Source organism: Hylobates moloch, unplaced genomic scaffold (assembly GCF_009828535.3).
Source record: "Hylobates moloch isolate HMO894 unplaced genomic scaffold, HMol_V3 SCAFFOLD_19, whole genome shotgun sequence".
Classification (NCBI taxonomy): domain Eukaryota; kingdom Metazoa; phylum Chordata; class Mammalia; order Primates; family Hylobatidae; genus Hylobates; species Hylobates moloch.
The window spans coordinates 22,354,337-22,377,749 of record NW_026652294.1 but is presented as its reverse complement, the minus strand read 5'-3'; the positions used below and the strand labels follow the sequence as shown (position 1 = coordinate 22,377,749).

At 42.1% G+C, this 23,413-nt stretch overlaps 1 protein-coding gene across 1 annotated transcript in view; it reads right to left on the bottom strand.

The window, feature by feature from the left end:
* The window catches only part of EP300 (E1A binding protein p300), a 67,329-nt gene that overhangs the window by 27,774 nt on the left and 16,142 nt on the right, over positions 1-23,413 (bottom strand). The window contains exons 6-15 of the mRNA XM_032137896.2: positions 17,170-17,263; positions 15,275-15,412; positions 12,813-12,930; positions 11,852-12,026; positions 6,157-6,234; positions 4,713-4,822; positions 3,493-3,630; positions 2,476-2,913; positions 625-804; positions 287-431 (exon numbers count right to left, since the gene is read on the bottom strand). Of these exons, the coding sequence (XP_031993787.1) occupies positions 287-431; positions 625-804; positions 2,476-2,913; positions 3,493-3,630; positions 4,713-4,822; positions 6,157-6,234; positions 11,852-12,026; positions 12,813-12,930; positions 15,275-15,412; positions 17,170-17,263 (1,614 nt within the window). The remainder of the gene's footprint in view (positions 1-286; positions 432-624; positions 805-2,475; positions 2,914-3,492; positions 3,631-4,712; positions 4,823-6,156; positions 6,235-11,851; positions 12,027-12,812; positions 12,931-15,274; positions 15,413-17,169; positions 17,264-23,413) is intronic.

Here is a 23,413-nt window from a genome sequence, read left to right as displayed (position 1 = left end):
GAGGCTGAGGCAGGAGAATGGCGTGAACCCAGGAGGTGGAGGTTGCGGTGAGCCGAGATCGCGCCACTGCACTCCAGCCTGGGGGACAGAGAAAGACTCTGTCTCAAAAAAAAAAAAAAAAAAAAGAAAAATTATTAGTAACAATGAAGAGACCAGGCCCAAGGCTTCAAGGATAATGAAATCACATTAATGGCAACTTCTGAGGCCCAAGAGGCATGATCGCAATTCTGCCCTGGGTCTTTGGTTTCTTCAACTACCTCCAGAACGAATGGCTTAAGAGACTCACTCTTTTTCTTTGACTGTCCTGGAGCCGGAGATGACTGTGTAGCTGAAGTACTTGGCTGGTCTTCCTCCTCTTTTATTTCAGTTTTTAACTCAGTGCTTCTCTCTTCTGTTTCGGTAGATTCCATTTTACAGTCTTCCACTTTAGACTAAAAGAAAAGGTAAGAGTTTTTAGTATTCCAAAGATATCTAGTTGGGAATCAGTAATCTGAACACCCTTTCTCATGCAAAATCTATGCCATGAGATCTAAGTATCAAAATATTTTTCTGCGATGTTTTTTAAAAATTGGGTTCCTATACTGAGGTCCTAACCAAATCAAACAGTAATTGCCCTACTCTCACCTCTGAAATATCCTCCGGGTGAGTATCTGCTGGTTCTGGTTGATCCACTTCCAATTTGGCCTCCATCTTCACTTCCTGGGAAGGCTGCTTCTCAGGAATGGCCTGAGAATTCACTTCTGTGCTACTAGTAGATGGAGGGTTTGATACCTGTCCTTCAATGCTTACAGCTGGCTGGGAAAGCTGGGCAGAAAAAAAGGGGGAGTATGTGAGACACACACAGAGTCTGTCAATGATACAATCAGAATATAAGGTAAGCAACAGGACAGCAGAATTAGCCACCTATTTCGTGGCTTATATTCATCATGGTGCTTTCATTTGCTCTGCCCATTTCACCTCCTTTGATTATGCTTAAGAACAGGAGAATTAAGACTTGTAAATACTGGTTGGCTGGTTGTACATCAAAGAACCAGCAACTATTTCATTGATAACTATCATCTGGCAGTGTGTGGGGATTTCAAAGATGTCTGCTTCAGAGGAGCTCACGTTTATAGAGAAATGAGTGAAATAAAATAAGAAAGACTGGCTTTTTTGTTTTTACCTTCTCACCAGAGAAAGTTTCAAAGGTACAGAAAAGGAGACAATAAATATAATGATGTCCCACAGAGTGGCTGTTTTGAATCACTAGATTCTAATGAGATAACTGGCATTCCCTATCTTTATCCTAAGGCTTGTCATAAGAAACCTCTTAATGAGAAGTCAGTATTTTCTGGAACTACCCTTGATTTTATAAAGAATAAAATCAAGGAGATCCACTGGTTCCTCTCTCATTCTGTCCTTCCTTGTCTATCAGAGGCCACGATGAACCAGCCATCCATCAAGTACAGTACTTTATAAAATGGCTGTGACTCATGGAACTTCTCAGTTCATCAACATGACTGAGAACTATTTGATACCGATATATATTAATATTGGTATCAAAGAAGAAGCTTCTAAACCCTTAAAAAAAGTTCTATTAATAAGGATTCAACTATTAGATGAGAATTTGGATTTTTATTATATACATAACCAACCTCTCACAAGGAAGCTATAGGTTGTTCTGGGTCTATAATTCTCTCATCTTAGATTATTTTTCAACTTTGGTTAGGGCTACAAGGACTCATAAATCTGCATTTTTTTTTTTTTTTTTTAGATGGAGTTTCACTCTGTTGCCTAGGCTGGAATGCAGTGGCGCAATCTCGGATCACTGCAACCTCCACCTCCCAGGTTCAAGCAATTCTCCTGCCTCAGTCTCCCGAGTAGCTGGGATTACGAGTAGCTGGGATTACGAGTAGCTGGGATTACAGGCACCTGCTACCATGTCTGGCTAATTTTTGTATTTTTTTTTGTAGAGACAGGGTCTCACCATGTTGGCCAGGCTGGTCTTGAACTCCTGACCTCAAGTGATCTGCCCGCCATGGCCTCCCAAAGTGCTAGGATGAAAAGTGTAAACCACTGCGCCCACCCAAATCTGCAATTTTTAAATTCAATCTCTAGGTTTTACAGCTCAAACTGTTTGAAAAAGATTCCTTAAATATATGTAAAATTTATGTGCTGCACTAAATAATATACTAAATAAGGAGAAGGACTGTGTCCCTTTGTTATACCCCTTTACGTACCTTCAGACCTCAGGGTACAACATGAAACATAATGGTCAAAGTCAGAGCTAAATAAAATCTTTCTGCTCTTGCTACGATAGGTCCTATCACAGGAAGGCAAAACAGGATAAAAAAGTCCCTAATGAAAAATAGATTACATTCTACTTGTGGAGAAAACAGTAAGAGATAAAGGAAAAGAGAATGGAAATGGCCCATAAGTAATATAATACTACAGTATAGCTCTAATGATTCTGCCTAAATCCAAATCTCTACTTACTGGAGTTGCAGGCTGTGGAGGAAGCAGCGGTGCTGTCGGGGTAGGAACAGATGCTGCTGTACTCTGCTGTGAGCGAGGCTGCTGCTGGGGCTGGTCAGCAGAAGGTGCAGCAGGAAGTGAAGGCTGCACTTGTTGGGGAAGTTGTGTTGTTGGTGGTGTAGGTGTCTGCCTTGGAGGGGGATGTAGAGCCTGGGACTGTGGCCCAGGTGGCATGGCAGGAGGTGTAGGAACAGGGGCTGGAATTGTTGTTGCTGGTGGCTGCTGAGCCCCTATGCTTGGGGGAGTATGGTGAGGGGTGGGGGTACGACTAGGTACAGGCGAGGGTGAATTCTGATGCAGAGCTGGTTGAGGAAGCTGGGGACAGTGAATGTGGCTCCCCTGAGACCCTGGAGGCATTATAGGAGAGTTCACCGGGCAGGAAGAACTAGACATTTGTGCCTGTTAAAATAAAAAACATAACAAGACAGCAATTCAAAACAGAATTAAGGAAATACACAGGCATGTTATATAAATTTAGGACACAAACTGATTAAACAAAGAGTAGCAGTTTGTCTATTTCAAAATGTGTAAAATACCCTATTACGGGGGATGTATCTTTGGACAGTACCATCAAGATAGTACTTAACTAAAGAGACTTCAAACCATTCAGCAGAATGGCCTCAGCCACTGTAGAAAAACGGCAGAATTGAGTGCAGAGTGCTCTAGGGCCTGCCTATGCTCTCTTCAGCCAGATTTCCTTCTACATTGTGTTTAATTCTAAGATTTATTTAAGTGTTCACTACTAAAAACAATTAAAACCACCCATTTAAATTATTTCCTACTTTGTAACAATGAACACCATTGCTATGTCACAGAATAATCTCTTCATGTTCAGAATACCCTAAGTCCAAAATTGTTATTTTTTTTTAAATCATGTGTTTTCACCCACTATTTGCTGCCACTCTCTCCTATAAAAACCTACGTCAAGAGAAGTTTCAAGAATCAAAAATTAGTGAAAAATCCACTTATGAGACATACTTGAGACACTGGAGCTTGACCGCTGGACGGAGCCAAAGGGATATTTGTTACATTCATTCCCTGTGATGGGAACTGAGTCTGAGGAAGGAACTGGCCCTGGTTGGAAGGCTGTTGCATACGAGGCCCATAGCCCATAGGCTGAAAAAAAAACCACAAATCACCAAACTGTTTCATTACAGTTATTCTACTATAACTAAAATCACCAAATGCTCCTAATGTCAGGCTTATTAAGTAGAGAAAAGCCAAAGACAGGAGTATAGGTGAAGAGGGCTGAAGAGAAGGAAGAAAGTTGTAGAACAACTGACTCTTGTGCCCAGATAAAGGGTAATAGCCTCACAGTTTACCTAGGCCTACTTTCAAGAAATATTAAGAGGATAGAACACACATTCTCTTGGTACACAAATATGCCTAGCACAAGGATAGCAGGTAATTTTCTTTGCATGCTCTGTTAAGTGAGGAGAGTTAATCACAATTTCATGAGGTCATGTCAGTGATGTAGTAATAACACAAATTCTAAGACCCATAATATGTAAAAACAAGAAAATCTTACAAGTTGTGGCAGAATCTGGTAGCATTCATGGTCCACAAACGCTCTAGCATTGTTACATGTCATTTCTAAAATTACCCTACACAAATTCAGGCCTTAAAGAAAGAAATCTCGAGTACCAAAGGCCAAAAACTTCATAAGCTAAGACCATCTGTCTTATAGGTTAAAAGGGACAGAACTCTCTGTTGAAAATGGCAGATTAGTGAGAAGTAGTAATGCCCAGGAACCCCCAAAAAGGTCAAGAATCAGAGGCACCAGCTAACTCTAAAGGGCAGCAGGAGGGTTAGGGTCAAGGTAGAGAGATGGACTGGTTAAGAGTTCACATAAGGAGCAGGAGAAGCCTAGTCTCTCTTCTCCGAGTTCAAGAACCAGGCAAATGCACCATCAACCTTGCAAAAGACAGTTCTCTGCCTGGAGAAGGGAAGACAGACATCAGGTAACAGAGGTGACCATGAAAACGCATGCAGGCCACTAAACATTGACACTCCAGGGACAAGGGCCTGGCTGTTTTTGTTTTTTGGTCAGCTTTCTAGTAGAGTTAAATACAGAATTACAGAAGAACTAGGAGTTACGGTCTATTTAAATGACTGTGAGAATTTATAAAGTAGGAACAAACAGCATTTTCAAAATACCAGGTAAAGGCCAAAGAGATTACCAAAGATGTCAAACTAACCGGGTTGAGAGCTCCAGGTTGAGCCAACTGTCCATGGTGCTGAAGAGGAGGGGTTTGCCGGGGTACAATAGGGGGCTGGGCCATGCTTATCTGGCCAAATTGATTCAAACCTGTGAATATGTGCAAAATATTAGATCTGAATGCCTTTGTGAAACTGAAGAATAAAAGATAGAATTCTTATGTCTGATTCTATATCTTTTTTTTTTTTTTTTTTTGAGATGGAGTCTCGCTCTGTTGCCCAGGCTGGAGTGCAGTGGCGCAATCTTGGCTCACTGCAAGCTCCACCGCCCGGGTTCACGCTATTCTCCTGCCTCAGCCTCCCGAGTAGCTGGGACTACAGGCGCCTGCCACCACACCTGGCTAATTTTTTCTATTTTTAGTAGAGACGGGCTTTCACCGTGTTAGCCAGGATGGTCTCGATCTCCTGACCTCGTGATCCGCCCGCCTCAGCCTCTCAAAGTGCTGGGATTACAGGCGTGAGCCACCGCACCTGGCCCTGATTCTGTATCATTTTATCAGGACTAATAAACTGGCTTTCAACCTTCTAAGTATAAATCAATCTGTCTCATTCACAGTAGTAGGAAACAGACATTATCAACTAACAGGATCTCCAAACTGAATTTTACAAACTGCTTTTTTTTTCTTTTTCTTTTTTCAGACGGAGTCTTGCTGTCACCCAGGCTGGGGTGCAGTGGTGCGATCTCGCCTCACTGCAAACTCCGCCTCCTGGGTTCAAGTGATTCTCCAGCCTCAGCCTCCAGAGTAAATGGGATTACAGGCCTGTGCCACCACACCTGGCTGATTTTTTTTGTATTTTTAGTAGAGACAGGGTTTCACCACATTGGCCGGGCTGGTCTCGTACTTTTTTTTTTTGTTTTTTTGAGACAGAGTCTTGCTCTGTCGCCCAGGCTGGAGTGTAGTGGCGCGATCTCGGCTCACTGCAAGCTCCGCCTCCCAGGTTCACACCATTCTCCTGCCTCAGCCTCTCCGAGTAGCTGGGACTACAGGCGCCCGCCACCACGCCCGGCTAATTTTTTTTGTATTTTTAGTAGAGACAGGGTTTCACTGTGGTCTCGATCTCCTGACCTCGTGATCCGCCCGCCTCGGCCTCCCAAAGTGCTGGGATTACAAGCGTGAGCCACTGCGCCCGGCCTGGTCTCGTACTTTGACCTCAGGTGGTACACCAGCCTCGGCCTCCCAGAGTGCTGGGATTATAAGCATGAGCCACCGTGCCCAGCCTGCAGTTGTTTTTTAATGGATACTTGATCATTTAACGTCACCTGCCCTGTGATCTGCCAGCCAACTGCTCTTCACCCCCTCTTCCTCTATGGGCAGGTAATCATGACACTTGCTGTTGGCATAAAGCGAGTGTCCAGGTAGCAAGTATTATCTTGCAGTACACCAGGGATTCTTTTAAAATAAAAAAATTTTTTTCATTATTTACCAGATTGTGGAGTTATCCGAGGCATCATCTGGTTTGGCACACTGCCACGGATCATAGTTGGGTCAGGTAGAGGGCCATCTAGAGTAAAAAAGAGAAATAAAGAAGTATCTTTGCACCATCTTCCCTTAACCAAACAAAAACTCACTGCACACACAAACCCCACAAAATATTTTTAATAATAACTTTGAAAATTGAGTATGAATCACAAAATGAAGCTCTGAACTAGACAGAAACTTGAAGGAAATGTTATTTCTGGAATACAGAAAAATGTCTCCAAGTGGATTTGTTGGTATTCCTTTATGAGCCTGGGCGCTTTCAATGTTGATAGAAAAATAAGCTATTGAAGCCATTATAGGCCAGGCACAGTGGCTCACGCCTGTAATCCTGGCACTTTGGGAGGCTGAGGTGGGTGGATCACTTGAGGTCAGGAGTTCAAAACCAGCCTAGCCAACATGGCGAAACTCCGTCTCTACTAAAAATACAAAAAAATTAGCCAGGCGTCGTGGCGGGCACCTGTAATCCCAGCTACTCAGGAGGCTGGGGCAGGAGAATCGCATGAACCTGGAAGGCGGAGGTTGCAGTGAGCCAAGATCGCACGACTACACTCCAGCCTGGGCGACGGAGCAAGACTCTATCTCAAAAAAAAAAAAAAAAAATTGAGGCCATTATAGCATTTAATATGTTATTGTTTAACAAAGTCTGAGTCTGGTTGGCATGCAACAGAATATCTCCATGGATAAGAGCTATGAATCATGTCTAATGGTGGCCAAACTTGATTATGTAGCACAATGTTTTTATGCACACAAACTGTGAACATTGATTTTAAATAATATGCATATTATGCCACACTACATATCATGTACCTCTTAAATACAAAAATAGAAATAATTCTTAAACAAGTAAAATATCCTGTAATCCCAGCACTCTGGGAGGCCGAGGCGGGCAGATCACGAGGTCAGGAGATCGAGACCATCCTGAATAGCACGGTGAAACCCTGTCTCTACTAAAAATACAAAAAAATAGCCGGGCGTGGTAGCAGGTGCCTGTAGTCCCAGCTACTCAGGAGGCTGAGGCAGGAGAATGGCGTGAACCTGGGAGGCGGAGCTTGCAGTGAGCCGAGATAGCGCCACTGCACTCCAGCCTGGGTGACAGAGCGAGACTCCGTCTCAAAAAAAAAAAAAAAGTAAAATATAAATACATAAATTCTAAGGTCTTCTTCCTGGATTATCTGCCAATGCTCTAGCATAGCACTTTCAACATAGTGCACAGAGAAGATATTTTTACAGCACCCTGGGAAAGGACAGATGCCTGTAGTGACCTGGCTCCACCCTGGCCGTACCCTCAGTCAAGGGCTGTACATTCAAGCCTCAGGCATAGGAGAGGAAGACCTGCTGCTCTTCTAAGGAGATGTCCATCCCTTCAGACAAATTTCAACCTTCAGTAAATGAGCAAAACTGACAGAGGAAATGCTCAACATTTATTCATATAAACTTTTATCTGTAACTCTGCAAGCTTTATAAGAAGTATATGCATAATCCATGCTCATTACTTAAAAATTAAAAATCAGAATAGAAAAATGAATCAGGATCCAACAAATGACCTTGAGATAAGCCTTTTCTCTTCCTCCCCACACATATCTGTATTCATGCACACTATCTACAAAACAATGGTTTCGCCTAAGATATGAGTAACTTTTTTTCAAGTCAACGATATGGATAGGTGTTCCAAGCTAAATGGCAAGTGCCAGGCAGCTAATATCAAGTAAAACTGTTTTAAGTACCCAAAACAATAGAGAACTGTGACGACTGAAGTGGAGAGAAAACACAACTCTTCTATAGAGTCAGCCATGAGTGCAGCTATAGGCAGGTGTTGCTGTAGGAGAAAGGAGGTCAAGTCTGCTAGACATGTCAATTTTTTTTTAAAGAAGCCAGAAATTCAGACTTTTTAAATGCAAAATCTTCTGATTTTTAAGTATTTGAGACTAATCAAATGAAAATGGTTTAAAAATAAAGCCGCAATCCTACTGCCCACATTTGCCCCATATGATGCAGATATGAATGTATCTACTATTGCTCCATGAGGCAGCTCTTGTCATTTTAAGGAAACTTGATGAATTATTTAAAGGAACATCTTGATAGTATTTTTTTTTTTTTAAGATAAATATTTAAAGGCTGGGCGCAGTGGCTCACACCTGTAATTTCAGCATTTTGAAAGGTCAAGGTGGGTGGATATCTTGAGCTCAGGAGTTCGAGACTGGCCTGGGCAACATACAGAAATCCTATTTCTACCAAAAAATACAAAAAAATTAGCCAGGCATGGTGGCGTGTGCCTGTGGTCCCAGCTACTTGGGGGGCTGAGTTGGGAGGATTGCTTGAGCTTGGGAGGCATGGAGAATGCAGTGAGCCGAGATCACACCACTGCACTCCAGGCTGGGTGACAGAGACCCCATCTCAAAAATGTATATATATATAAATATTTGGAGGTAAAGAAAATACACACAAACAAAAATGTCCATCTTTCACATTTCAATACATATGCCCTTAATGCAAACTATATGCATTAAGTCAAATAATCAAAAACCCTTTATCACACAACACAAGTATCCTGGAATTCCACTGCCCCCATCAGAAGCCCATGCTCAGAGGTTAGTATTTATTTCTTCCAGAACTTTTTCTAGGGCATATGCCACACTTAAAAAAACTCAGACTATAACATGCATACTTCTGTCATCAGCTTTTCCTGAAACTTCGTATCTTTGCAAAAAACTAATAAGGAAAGAGTTAGCTACCTTCAACTCCATTAACAAGTGGGATTATTTTTTCAAGATGGTACACGTTACATTAGTTTACTATGGGCATATTTTTATGCTAATACACATAGTCCTACCATTGCCACTCTGATTCTATAATAACTGTGTATTCTTTGTATTAAAACAAAAAAATCAAACGTGGCCAGGTGTGATGGCTCAAGCCTGTAATCCCAGCACTTTGCAAGGCCAAGGTAGGCGGATCACTTGAGGTCAGGAGTTTGAGACTAGCCTGGCCAACATGGTGTGAAACCCTGTCTCTACTGAAAATACAAAACATTAGTTAGGTGTGGGGATGCATGCCTTTAATCCCAGCTGCCAGGGATGCTGAGGTACAAGAGTCAATTGAATCTGGGAGGCAGAGGTTGCAGTTGAGCTTAGATGGCGCCACTGCACTTCAGCCTGAGTGACAAAGAAAGACTGTTTCAAAAAAACAAAAACAAAACCAACAACAATAAAAAAATGTTAAAGAAACATGAAGATGAGAATGTTATGTTTTCTTCAACATTCTATGTAGTTCTTTCAAATGTTTTTTTAAAGTTTACAAACCTTATTTATTTATTTATTTATTTATTTAAAGACAGGGTCTCACTCTGTTGCCCAGGCTTGAGTGCAGTGGCACAATCACGGCTCACTGCAGCCTCGACCTCCTAGGCTCAAGTGATGTTTCCACCTCATCCTCCTGAGTAGCTGGGACTACAGGCGCCCGCCACCACACCCGGCTAATTTTTTGTCTTTTTAGTAGAGACGGGGTTTCACCGTGGTCTCGATCTCCTGACCTCGTGATCCGCCCCCCTCGGCCTCCCAAAGTGCTGTGATTACAAGCGTGAGCCACCACGCCCGGCCTGCTAATTTTTGTATTTTTTATAGAGACAGAGTTTCACCATGTTGCCAAGGCTGGTCCTGAACTCCTAAGCTCAAGTGATCTGCAGCCTCAGCCTCCCAAAGAGCTGGGATTGCAGGCATGAGCCACCACGATGCCCAACCCCTTTTATGCTTCTATTATTTTCTGCGTATCAGGTTAAGTTAAGAATCTCATTCTACAAAATGTCAGATTTAGTATGAGCTAAAGTTCAACATATACTTAAGGCTGATACTCAGTTCCACTACCACTTATTCCTGCTTACATCAGTACCATACTGTTTATACTGACATTAGAATACAATTTAATATCTCACAGACTTTAAACTTGGCTCGTATTTCACCCAGAACTTGAGTAAATCCTACCAAAACCAAGTATCTCAGGTATGTCCACTTTTTTTTTTTTTTTTTTTTTTTTTTTTTTTGAGACGGAGTCTTGCTCTGTTGCCCAGGCTGGAGGGCAGAGGCACAATCTCGGCTCACTGTAAGCTCCACCTCCCGGGTTCACACTACAGGCGCCTGCCACCACGCCCGGCTAATTGTTTTGTATTTTTAGTAGAGATGGGGTTTCACCGTGTTAGCCAGGATGGTCTCCATCTCCTGACGTCATGATCTACCCGCCTCGGCCTCCAAAAGTGCTGGGAGTACAGGCATGAGCCACCGCACCCAGCCTGTCCACTTTTTTTAATCTTTAGTTACTACTCAAGTCCAAATCATGTACTGAAGCAGTCTCAACTCTAATCTTGACTTTTTCATTCCTGAAAATTTGTTCTCCTAACTACTCAAAATATCTGTGTTTTTCCTTACTATTGGGCAGCCTCCATGCATACTATTTCCTCAGCAATGTTGCTCCTCCCAACTTTTTACACATTACAAAACAGTACCTGGCACACTTCAGTTAGCAAATGAGGCTGTGGTAACCAATGGTTCTCTACTTTACTACTTCAATGAATGAAAGAGATGAACTTCTCAGCCCATTTTAATCTACTGATCGTATGAGGTTTACTACCCACTGGCTCAGTTGACACTTCTTATAGATCATTAGCATTTCCTAACTCGGTAAATGCAGGTTTTTCCTATCACAGCCTTGCTCGCAGCACTTAAACAGCCTGTGTCATTCCTGAAAATGGTGTGCCTGCTCCATATTTCACTACTTTGATCCTACCAGTAAGTCAATGATTGAGTAAGACTATTTATTTATCATAGTCTTGGCTAAGTTAATTCATCAGGTCAACAATGATGCTATAACCAGAAACTGAAGCTGTCAAAATGTAATTTTAAATGATGCTTCTAGGCAGGGAGCAGTGGCTCATGCCTGTAATCCTAGTACTTTGGGATGCCAAGGTGGGCGGATCATGAGGCCAGGAGTTTGAGATCAGCCAGGCCAACATAGCAAAACTCTGTCTCTACGAAAAATACAAAAATTAGACAGGCGTGGTGGCATGTGCCTGTAATCCCAGCTACTCGGAAGGCTGAGGTGGGAGAATTGCTTGAACCTGGGAGGCGGAGGCTGCAGTGATCCAAGATCACGCCACCGTACTCCAGCCTGGGTGACAGAGTGAGACTGTGTCTCTAAAAAAAAAAAGAGTTCCTAGACTTAGAATATTTTATGTCAAGTAGAAAGTGTGACCGTGTAATATGATATTATGTGTGTTACAGGGCTCCTGAACCTGGTCAGCCTACAAACATCTACCGGCTACTTACCACGCAAGCCAGTCTCAGAGGAATCTGTGAACATCTGTATGTAGGCTATCGCTTTCTAGATGTCACTATTAGAGAAGTTTACACCTTGGGCTCTAAAAACAATTCCAGATCATCAAGGTATGTTAAGTACCATGCCCAGACATCTTAAATATACTTGTTCCGCTTCTGTTTTTACTAGTAGATGAGTTATTTTCTTTGCAAAGGCAAATGGTTATTTAAAAAACTCTAGAATAGTTACACAAGCTTACAGAAATTAATGACTTTGGATAGAAACTATTTTATTATCAATTTCTCTCAAATAGAAATATAACAAAAAACACTTACTAGAAGTCATTCCTGGTTGCGGCTGTCCCACGTTAGGCCCTGGATTCATGGAAACTGGAACCATGCCTGCAGCATTTGGTAGCATGTTCTGCTTCTGTAGTCTGGTCCTTCGTTTTTCTTCTAGTTCTTTCTGGATCTTATAGATTTTCTCAGCTAAAAGGTGGTAGTATTCCGCCTTTGGAATTGTTGGAAGTAAAATAAGGGAGATGAGGAAAAAAGGAACTACCACCAGGTAACAGAAAAAATAAACTGAGAATAGATATTAGTTTCATTTTATATGCTGCATTAAGAACCGGTGCCAATTTAGAAAGGAAAGTTCAACTTATGTAGAGAATCTGAACTATTGTGAACAGTAAGTCGCTACTTCATTATATTCTAGTGAAAAGAGAACAGAGGTGGTAACAGCTCAGCACTACCCCCCTCCTGTTTTTGAGAGAGACAAGGTCTCCCTCTGTCACTGGCAGCGCAATCACGAATCACTGCAGCTTGACTTCCAAGGCTCTGGTGATTCCCCCACCTCAGCCTTTTGAGTAGCTGGGACTACAGGCACGCGCCACCATGCCTGGCTAATTTTTTGTAGAGATGGAGTTTTGCTATGTTGCCCAGGCTGGTCTCCAACTCCTAGGCTCAAGTGATCCACCCACCTCAGACTTCCAAACCGCTGGGATTGCAGGCACCGAGGCACTGCACTTGGCCAGCTCAGCCACTTTTTAGGTTGACAGCACAACCAGATAAAATGCCACATGAGTGCATTGTATTAGGAGGAAAAACATAAAATTCTTGATGACATACCCTTAAGAAATTGCTTTGTTATCCTAACTGTGCTTGGGGACAAGACGGGATAGCTACAGCGTGTCCCCCGTCTGAAGCACATGTACTACTTGTACATGCTAAAGAGAAATAAAATAACCACAACAGCCTCAATCTTGGCTATTAATAGGAAAAAAAAACAGACACTCACTCGATTGTTTGCAGATTCATACATGTCCCCTTCGACTTTCCGAGCATATGCAACTAGGTTTTCCATCCGTCTGTCTTTTAAAGCAGCAGGATCCGGTGTAGGAAATATGGCTTGGACGCTGGAAAAAGAAAATCCTACCACTGTAATATCGTGTCAGCATTTAATTAGCATTTTTCCAATTTTTATACACTGAACACACAGAGGAAAAGAAAAAATAACGGCAAGGTGATATATATTAAAATACTTACTGAAATGAAATTGTCTTTTTGTGATAAACAAAAGAATTTTTGTCTATATTTCCGATCACAATATAAGAAATGACTCAATAAAAAACACTCTTTGGTCCCTGTTACTCTAGACGTAAAGCAAAATATTACTTTGGGCTACATACTAAAGACAGTGAGGAAAACAGGCGTTGTCGTAGTATCAAGTAGCCTTCAGAGTTCCATCTGCTCTTCTAACTTTATTATTTAGCTTACTGAAATAAAATTCAGTAACCACTCTAAAATGTTAAAACATCAAAAACTTGAACTGTTCTGACAAAGGCTTTTATATAAAACAAACAAAAAACCAAAAACCTAAAGTGGAGAGACCAGAAATGCATAATGATTCTGTTAGATTCAGTTTTTCACTTTCATGCAATTCCCCAACAAAATGTTTTGCACTAGTATTTCTTATGACTGATAAACGTGATCTTTAGGCACTGATTTTATTTGGACATCCCATACTCATTTGCATAGGACTTGAAGGAACCAGATCAAGAAGATATAAATGGAAGTTTAGAAGAATACCGAGTTGGTAGAAAACTTGAGCATATATGATAAACTTTTAATGTAAAGTCAAATGATCAATCCCAAATAATGATCTCTGTCCATTAAATAAAAGTTCCTGAATAGTTTGTCACAAAATAAGAGATTGGTTATTCTTTATTAAAGGAATAATTTCATTAAACTTGTGAAGTTCGTTCCTTGTCAAATTCCGTTACTTAGTGCTACCATTGAAGAATTCCTGGCTGGACGCAGTGGCTCACGCCTGTAATCCCAGCCCTTTGGGAGGCCAAGGCAGGTGGATCACCTGAGGTCAAGAGTTCAAGACCAGCCTGGCCAACATGGCGAGACCCCATCTCTACTAAAAATACAAAAATCAGCCAGGTGTGGTGGCACACACCTGTAACCCCAGCTACTCGGGAGTATGAGACAGGAGAAACGCTTGAACCCAGGAGATGGGAGGTTGCAGTAGTGAGCCGAGATCACGACACTGCACTCCAGCCTGGGCGACAGACCAAGACTCCGTCTCAAAAAAAAAAAAAAAAAAAATCCTAAATAATTAGCAAGCATGGGTTCCTGGGAGAAAAAAAATTCCTAAATGAAACGTATATAATTGGTAGTTTCACGTAACATAAAAATAAATTAAGATAAAATGATAAATAGTTCCTCAATCAATTAAAAAATATGGATACAGTAAAGGAGACCCTGCTATTAACTGAAAGTGAAATGAAAAGATTTCTCCAAGAAAAAATACTGCATGGTGTTTGAAGGGTAAACTCTGTAATCAGCAAGGTCCAAGCTCTACCTTTTTATGATGCTGAGCACATTTCATTACCTTGCTCTATATGCCTCCCTCTCCTTCATCTGACAAAAACTCTTTAAGATGGAGTTCGTAAGGGGAGAGTCCCTGAAATATATCAACTTCTCAAAAAATAAACTGCCATGTGCACATTTGGAGAACGAGAAGACCAGAGACCCCACCCTACCAGATTTTTACATAATATAAGCTCTACCAGGACAGGCGTAGTGGCTCACGCCGGTAATCCTAGCACTTTGGGAAGCTGAGGCAGGCGGATCACTTGATGTCAGGAATTTGAAGTCGGCCTGACCAACATAGTGAAACCCCATTTCTACTAAAAATACAAAAATTGGCCAGGTGAGGTGGCACATTCCTGTGAGTCCCAGCTACCTGGGCGGCTGAGGCAGGAGAATCACTGGCACCTGGGAGGCGAAGTCTGCAGTGAACCGAGATCGTGCCACTGCACTCCAGCCTGGGCAACAGAGTGAAACTCCATCTCAAACAAACAAACAAAAAAAACCCTGATCTACCAGGAGTAACAGAAAAGAATGTTATCACTGCAATATTTTAATGAGCTGAGGCCTAGTTTTTCTTAGATATGTAAGTTTTGCAAAGGCAATAGCTAAAAACAGTGTTTAATTAATATACTATTTACTGTCACTAGACAGAATAGTTCACACACTATTAAAGCTGAAAGACAACCACAGATGGTGAGAAAGGTTGAGAAGGAAAAAAGCAGCAGCAGCAAGAAATCCACAAGAGTAGAAGTATCAACATCAACGTCCATGCTACAGAAAAATTGCTAATATTCCTTTAATAATTAAATGCCCAGGAGACTGAAAGCACGTTGACATGACATCTCTTTATGAACGAGATACGTCCACAATCTTACTTACAGTTTGTGAACAAGATGATTTCGAAGATCCTGAGTAATATCTTCATGCCACTGTTTCCGAATTCCAGTAGTGGATGGTTGAGCTGCTGTTGGCATAGGACCCAGGGAGGGTACACTGGCATTTTCACTCATCATTGGGCTTCAAAAAGGGGTCACCAAACAGTTTTAGTGAAGGAAGGTAGGAGAAGGAAGACCTCATTTAATTCAAGCTGACACTGATTATTGTAATGGAATCAATATGCTATGTCACTTCTATTTGCATTAAGGAGATAGGCAGGGAAAAGTGTGTGACTAGACTGATTTTAAACTGCATGTTTATACCTGTGTGAGGGTAAGTTGTATTTCTTTGGAGGACAGGATGATGTCCTAACACAAGATATCATAAGACTTAATTTTCTGGGTTTTGTCTGTAAGTCTGTAATGCCTTTTTTTTTTTTTTTTTTTTTTTGAGACAAAGTCTTGCTCTGTCGCCCAGGCTGGACTGTAGTGGTGCAATCCCAGATCACTACAATCTCTGCCTTCTGGGTTCAAGCAATTCTCCTGCCTCAGCCTCCTGAGTTGCTGGGATTACAGGCACCCGCCACCACGTCCGGCTAATTTTGTATTTTAGTAGAGATGGGGTTTCATCATGTTGGCTAGGCTGGTCTCAAAATCCTGACCTCAAGTGATCCACCCACCTGGGCCTCCCAAAGTGCTGATTACAGGTGTGAGCCACTGCGCCCAGCCATTTTTTTTTCCTTCTTCTTGAGATGGCGTGTTGCTCTGTTGCCCAGGCTGGAGTGCAGTGGCGTGATCTCAGCTCAATGCAACCTCTGCCTCCGGGGTTCAAGCGATTCTCCCGCCTCAGCCTCCTGAGTAGCTGGGATTACAGTTGGGCGCCACCATGCCCAGCTAATTTTCATATTTCTAGCAGAGACAGGGTTTCGCCATGTTGCCCAGGCTGGTCTTGAGCTTCTAAGATCATGCAATCTGCCTGCCTCGGCCTCCCAAAGTGCTGGGATTACAGGGGAGCTGCCATGCCCGGCCCATACTTAGTTTTCTAAGGCTTGTGTTATCAGATGAAGCTGTCATTTTAACACAGCTCACCTCAGGGAATGCTTTGGATGATGTACTAATTCTCTTTTTAAAATAATAATTTTTATCTTTTGAGACACAGTCTCGCTGTCACCCAGACTGGGGTGCAGTGGTGTAATCACGGCTCACTGGAGCCTCGACCTCCCAGCCTCAAGTGCTCCTCCCACCTCAGCCTCATCAGTAGCTGGGACTACAGGTGCACGCCACCACGCCTCGTTAACTTTTTTGTATTTTCTTGTAGAAAAGACGTCTTGACATATTGCCCAGGCTGGTGGACTAATTCTTAACATCAGGATAAGGCTGTTATGGAGCTGTAAACTTGCAACATCCTACTGTATTAGGGAAGGTGTAGGCTACGCTAGATAATCAATACAATTTCGATTAAGGCTGTAGAAAGAAGAAAGAATGGGCTGGGCGCGGTGGCTCACGTCTGCAATCCCAGCACTTCGGGAGGCTGAGGCGGACGGATCATGAGGTCAGGAGTTCAAGACCAGCCTGGCCAACATAGTGAAACCCTGTCTCTACTAAAAATGCAAAAATTAGCTGGGCATGTTGGCGTGTTCCTGTAATCCCAGCTACTCAGGAGGCTTAGGCAGGAGAAATGCTTTAACTGGAACCAGGAGGCAGAGGCTGCAGTGAGCTGAGATCACGCCACTGCACTCTAGCCTGGGCTACAGAGCGAAAAAAGAAAGAATGGACTCAAACATCTATCTGTATTCAAAGACATCTTCAAACTGAGGAAACTAAGTTCAAAAGTCAAACAAGGAATTGTTAACCAGTATTTGTAATGTGACCCAGGGTACAAATCATGGTAAGACTTACTTTTGAGAATTTATGGCTGAATGCAACATTGAGTCAGAAAGAAGACTCGGCGTTTGAACTCCTACACCTCCATTTACTCCCATAGGACTAGCACCTAAGTCAAAATGAAATAACAGAAGACAGAAATAAACACAACAGCCACCATACAATAAATACCATAAAGTTAAGAAACAAATGACAAATCAGGAAAAAAATATTAGCAGCATATACAATAAATAATTGACAATATAACTGGCAACACATATGTAAAGGCTGATTTGAAGTACCCTTACAAACAGGTAAGAAAAAGATGAAGCACCCAACAGTAAATCATAGAAAACGAAACATAACTTAAAAAAAAAAAAAATGCAAATGTGGCCAGGCGCAGAGGCTCACGCCTGTAATCTCAGCACTTTGGGAGGCCAAGGCGGGCAGATCATGAGGTCAGGAGTTCAAGATCAGCCTGGCCAACATGGTTAAACCCCCTATCTACTAAAAATACAAAAAATTAGCCGGGTGTGATGACAGGCGCCTGTGATCCCAGCTACTTGGGAGGTTGAGGCAGGAGAATCACAAGAATCACTTGAACCCGGGAGGTGGAGGTTGCAGTGAGCCAAGACTGCGCCACTGCACTCCAGCCTGGGCAACAGAACGAGAATCTGTCTTAAAAAAACAAACAAACAAACAAAAAACAAACAAAAAAACAAAGGCAAATGTGCACAACAGCACTTACGGTTAAACTTAAAACATATTTTCATGTATGAAACTCTCAAAACTTTTAGAAGTTGATTTTCTATATCCAAGTGTTGAGAATGATGTGTGGAAATACACATTTTCAACTAAAATGCACAGATGTATAAACTGATAATCTCTTGAATCTCTTGGAAGAGCTATCTGGCAAGTGCTAACATATATTCTTAGAATTTCCACTTTTGATGGCTTACAGTTATATATGTCTAGAAGGAGCAAAGAATCCTCAATCCAAAATTGTTTAGAGAATTGAGCTATACATGCAAATGCTTCCATAAGCAACAAAAATTTATGTAAGGAGATAGGAGCCTAAGTACAGTGATCCTTAGAGAGAGGGATGCAAAGCAGTGTTCGGGTGAAGGAACACTTTGTATCGAATATTCTAACACTCCTACAAAATGGCTTAAATAGCTCTAATGTGCATACATTACTTCTTCAATTAACACCTTTAATGAATATCCTATTTCTTTCTTTTTTCTTTTTTGAGACAGAGTCTCTCTCTGTCGCCCAGGCTGGAGTGCAGTGACACCATCTCGGCTCACTGCAAGCTCCGCCTCCCGGTTCACGCCATTCTCCTGCCTCGGCCTCTGGAGTAGCTGGGACTACAGGCGTCCACCACCACGCCTGGGTAAGTTTTTTTTGTATTTTTAGTAGAGATGGGGTTCAATACGTTAGCCAGGTGAGTCTCGATCTCTTGACCTTGTGATCTGCCCGCCTCGGCCTCCCAAAGTAGAGGCCGGGCGTGGTGGCTCACGCTTGTAATCCCAGCACTTTGGGAGGCCGAGGCGGGCGGATCACAAGGTCAAGAGATCGAGACCATCCTAGCCAACGTTGTGAAACCCAACCTCTACTAAAAATACAAAAATTGGCTGGGCATGGCAGCACACTCCTGTAGTCCCAGCTACTTGGGAGGCTGAGGTAGGAGAATCGCTTGAACCCCAGAGGCGGAGGTTGCAGTGAGCAGAGATCATGCCGCTGCACTCCAGTGTGGCGACAGAGCGAGATTCTGTCTCAAAAAAAAAAAAAAAAAAAAAAAAAAAAAGAAAAATAGAGATGGGGATTCTCACTATATTGCCCAGGCTGGTCTCAAACTCCTATGCTCCTGTGTTAGCCTCCCAGTGTGTTGGGATTACAGGCATAAGCCATCATTCCTGACTGCATATTCTACTGCTTTAAACACTAACAACATCTTAAGTGACTGGAGAGATGAAACAAGAAAGAAAAACTAAAAGCATTCAAACCCATGTTGTTCAATGTAAAAAAAACAAAACAAAACAAACAAACACTATAAACAACCAACAGCAACATTCACATCAAACCAGATTTTCATTTTTTTTTTTTTTGAGACGGAGTCTCGCTCTGTCGCCCAGGCTGGAGTGCAGTGGCGCAATCTCGAGTCACTGTGCAAGCTCTGCCTCCCAGGTTCAAACCATTCTCCTGCCTCAGCCTCTCCGAGTAGCTGGGACTACAGGCGCCCACCACCACGCCCAGCTAATTTTTTTCTATTTTTAGTAGAGACAGGGTTTCACCGTGGTCTCGATCTCCTGACCTCGTGATCTGCCCGCCTCGGCCTCCCAAAGTGCTGGGATTACAAGCGTGAGCCACCACGCCCGGCCCCCAAATTTTCATGTGGTTAAAAGACTTTTGATACACAGTTCTATTAATACACCACTCAAGTTATTTTTAAAAACAAAACTTCCCACTAAAATGAAAATAACTGGCTCAATTTATAAACAATTTTTAATGAAGAGAAATGCTGTTGCCTTTATCATGCTCCATAAATGCTTAGGCTAAACTTTCCTTCATTGTTTTGGTTTTGAGACAAGGTCTCACTCTGTCACCCAGACTAAAGTGCAGGCGCACAATGATAACAGCATCCTGAAACTCCTGGGTTCAAGCAATCCTCCCACCTTGGCCTCCCAGTGATGCAATTACAGGCACGAGTCACTGTGCCTGGGCAGAATTTTCCTTCTAATATTATCAGGCTAGCTCTGAAATTTAGCTGTTAGAAGTGTCTTTTTCAAATAGAGTTGTGATGTCATTAATTTTGTATGTTACTGTAAAAATCTTGTGTGAAAATTACATTTCTAGATAAATTATTATATTTAACAAGTTTTGTTTAGTGCAATGAAATAAAAAACTGATTACACTGTACATGAATTTGCTTATCTTAGTGCATTCTGATGGTTCATGACAACACAGCTACACATTCTCTCCAAGGTTTCCAGGTCTATTCTAGAGATTTTTGTTCACTAAGACAATTATTATTGTAAAGGTACTATTAACTGGAGAAATAAAAACAAAGGAAACTTGAGTAATCTTAAATCTAATTCTAAATAAAAAGACACGAAGAAATGGGGGCAAAAATCCCCCAAAATTATCATGCAAATAATTCTGCATATATATAAAAGTACATAGGCAATATGAGAGGAAAAGAGCTGTAACCGGAACTATACATATAAGTTTGAAAAATAAAAGGGAACTACCCAATTACAATAATGAAATTCCAGGCCAGGGGAAGACAACAACCTACTAAAACTTAAGGAAAAAGGTAAGTTCATTCTGCGTAACACGGAATGGGACATAAAAAAGCAATGCTGGCCGGGGGTGGTGGCTCACACCTATAATCCCAGCACTTTGGGAGGCCGAGGCAGGCGGATCATGAAGTCAGCAGTTCAAGACCAGCCTGGCCAATATGGTGAAACCCTGTCTCTACTAAAAGAAAATACGAAAAGGTGGTGGTGTGCGCCTAGTCCCAGCTACTCTTGGAGGCTGAGGCAGGAGAATCGCTTGAACCCAGGAGGTGGAGGTTGCAGTGAGCTGAGATGGCGCCACTGCACTCCAGCCTGGGCGACAGTGTGAGACATTGTCTCAAAAAGAAAGAAAAAAGTAATGCTAATTCCAAGACAGAAGATATAAAACAAGAGGGGAAAATATGCTAGTGTCCAGGTCCAACTTTCCATTACCCCTGTACATGTTATTTTCAATACAGAAGAGGTAAAAGGAAGCCTGAAAAAGCAAGATTGCTCCTCATCCCTTTTCCTAGTCCTGCTTAAAAACTCGTCACTCAATAATTATTTAACTAGTTAGCACTGGTTGTCATGGAAGTAATGAAAAACACAAACTACTTTGGGAGGTCGAGGCAGACGGATCACTTGAGCTCAGGAGTTCAAGACCAGCCTGGGCCACATGGCGAAACCCTGTCTCTACAAAACATACAAAAATTAGCCAGGCGTGGTGGTGCACGTGTGTGGTCCCAGCTACTTGGGAGGCTGAGGTGGGAGGATCGCTTGAGCCCAGGAGGCAGAGGTTGCAGTCCAAGATCGCACTACTGCATTCCAGCCTAGGTGACACAGCGAGACCCAGTCTCAAACACACATACACACACACACACACACACACACCGAGACCAATCTCACACACATACACACGTATGTTTCTAGCTATCAGACCCAGTCTCAAAAACACACACGCACACAGCGAGACCAAACTCACACACACACATATACGTTTCTAATTATCCAAAATTTATCTAAGAAAACTTATCCAAGTCTCCGATTAGGTAAAACTCAAGAAAAACATCCTCCTTGAAAATACTACTTTCAAGAATGAAATCAGAAAAAAATGAAATCAACGGACCAAGTAATAATAAACAACAGGGCAAGAATGAAGAATCTAAAGAATATTAAACTAGAAATGGTCTGGTACAATGAGCATCAGCACAACTGTCTAAAACAGGCATGCCAGTGAGTGCAAAATCTGACTTACAAACTTGAATACAAGAAGCTCCATGTCACTATCTAGCATTTTAGATCTTAAATTATTAAAAGTCAAAATCAAAATTGATGGGTCTAAAAACGTTTGCATTTCACTCTCATAACTTTCAGTTTCCGAGAGAACAGTTGTTAAACAGTTTATGGAAAGAGTAGCATTAAAACTTTACTGCACAGTGGCTCAATATGTGCTTAAAAGCAGATCACTGGTTTGAAAATACTGTTATTATATAGTAAAGAAAATATATAGTAAAGAAAAACAGGAAGAAGAAAATGTCCTGAAGATTAGTTCAAAAACTAAAAATGGGAGCAAAAGAACACAGCAGTGGAAAATAGGAAGAAAGTAAAAAATAGCAGTATGGGTTGGTTGGCATCCCAAATACAAAAATCTAAAACTTTGTGAATGCCAACATGATATTCAAGGGAAATGCTCAATGCAGCATTTTGAGTTTTGGATTTGGGATTCTCAACTCAACCAGCAAATATAAACATTCCAAACTCCGAAAAAATCTAAAGTACTCTGTTTTCAAGCATTTTGGAAAAGGGATACTCAATCTGTATTAAAAAATAATCTTAGAGGGCCAGGCAAGGTGGTTCATGTCTGTAATCACAGCACTTTGGGAGGTTGAGGCGGGCAGATCATCTGAGGTCAGGAGTTCAAGATCAGCCTGGCCAACATGGCAAAACTTTGTCTCTACTAAAAAAAAAAAAAAAAAGAAAAAAAAAATTAGCTGGGTATGGTGGCAGGTGCCTGTAATCCCAGCTATTTGGGAGGCTGAGGCAGGAAGAACTGCTTGAATCCAGGAGGCGGAAGTTGCAGTGCACCAAGATCGTGCCACTGCACTCCAGCCTCGGTGACACAGCGAGACTCTGTCTCCGGGGGGGGGGGAATAATCTTAGGCCAGGTGCAGTGGCTCACGCCTGTAATCCCAGCACTTTGGGATGCCAAGGCAGGAGGATTGCTTGAGCCCAGGAGTTCAAGACCAACCTGGATAAGACCCGGTCTCTACAATGCTGGATATCTAACTACTCAAACAAAATAGCTTAGATATTTGAACTGCTTGACAGCAGAGGGACAGACACAGAAAAAAGTTGTTTGATTTTATCATATGCAATTAGAGAAACATACATATCCCAAAATTAAGATATTAGAACAATTCTCCCGATTTTATCATATGCAATCAGAGAAACTTATATATCCCCAAATTAGGATACTGGAACACTTCTCCCTCTTCCCTCTCAGTCATAAAACAGGAAGTGAGGCAAACAAGTCCCAAAAAAACTATTTGAAAAGGCACACTATTCCTTCTGCCAGACATGAGGTAATCATTACCAACTACACTCATTTCTATGTTTCAGCCCAAAATGCCTCAAGTCAAAACACGATTTCTGTTGTATAGTTTAAAACAGCAGAATAATTGGAGATCTCAATGTGCACCTGTAAGAGATTGTTGGGCCAGGCGCGGTGGCTCACGCCTGTAATCCCAGCACTTTGGGAGGCCCGGGTGAGTGGATCACGAGGTCAAGAGATTTAGACCATCATGGCCAACATGGTGAAAACCCCATCTCTACTAAAAATACAAAAATTAGCTGGGCATGGTGGCATGCGCCTGTAGTCCCAGCTACTCAGGAGGCTGACGCAGGAGAATAGCTTGAACCCGGGAGGCAGAGGTGCATGCAGTGAGCCAAGATCGTGCCACTGCATTCTGGCCTGACAACAGAGTGAGACTCCATCTCAAAAA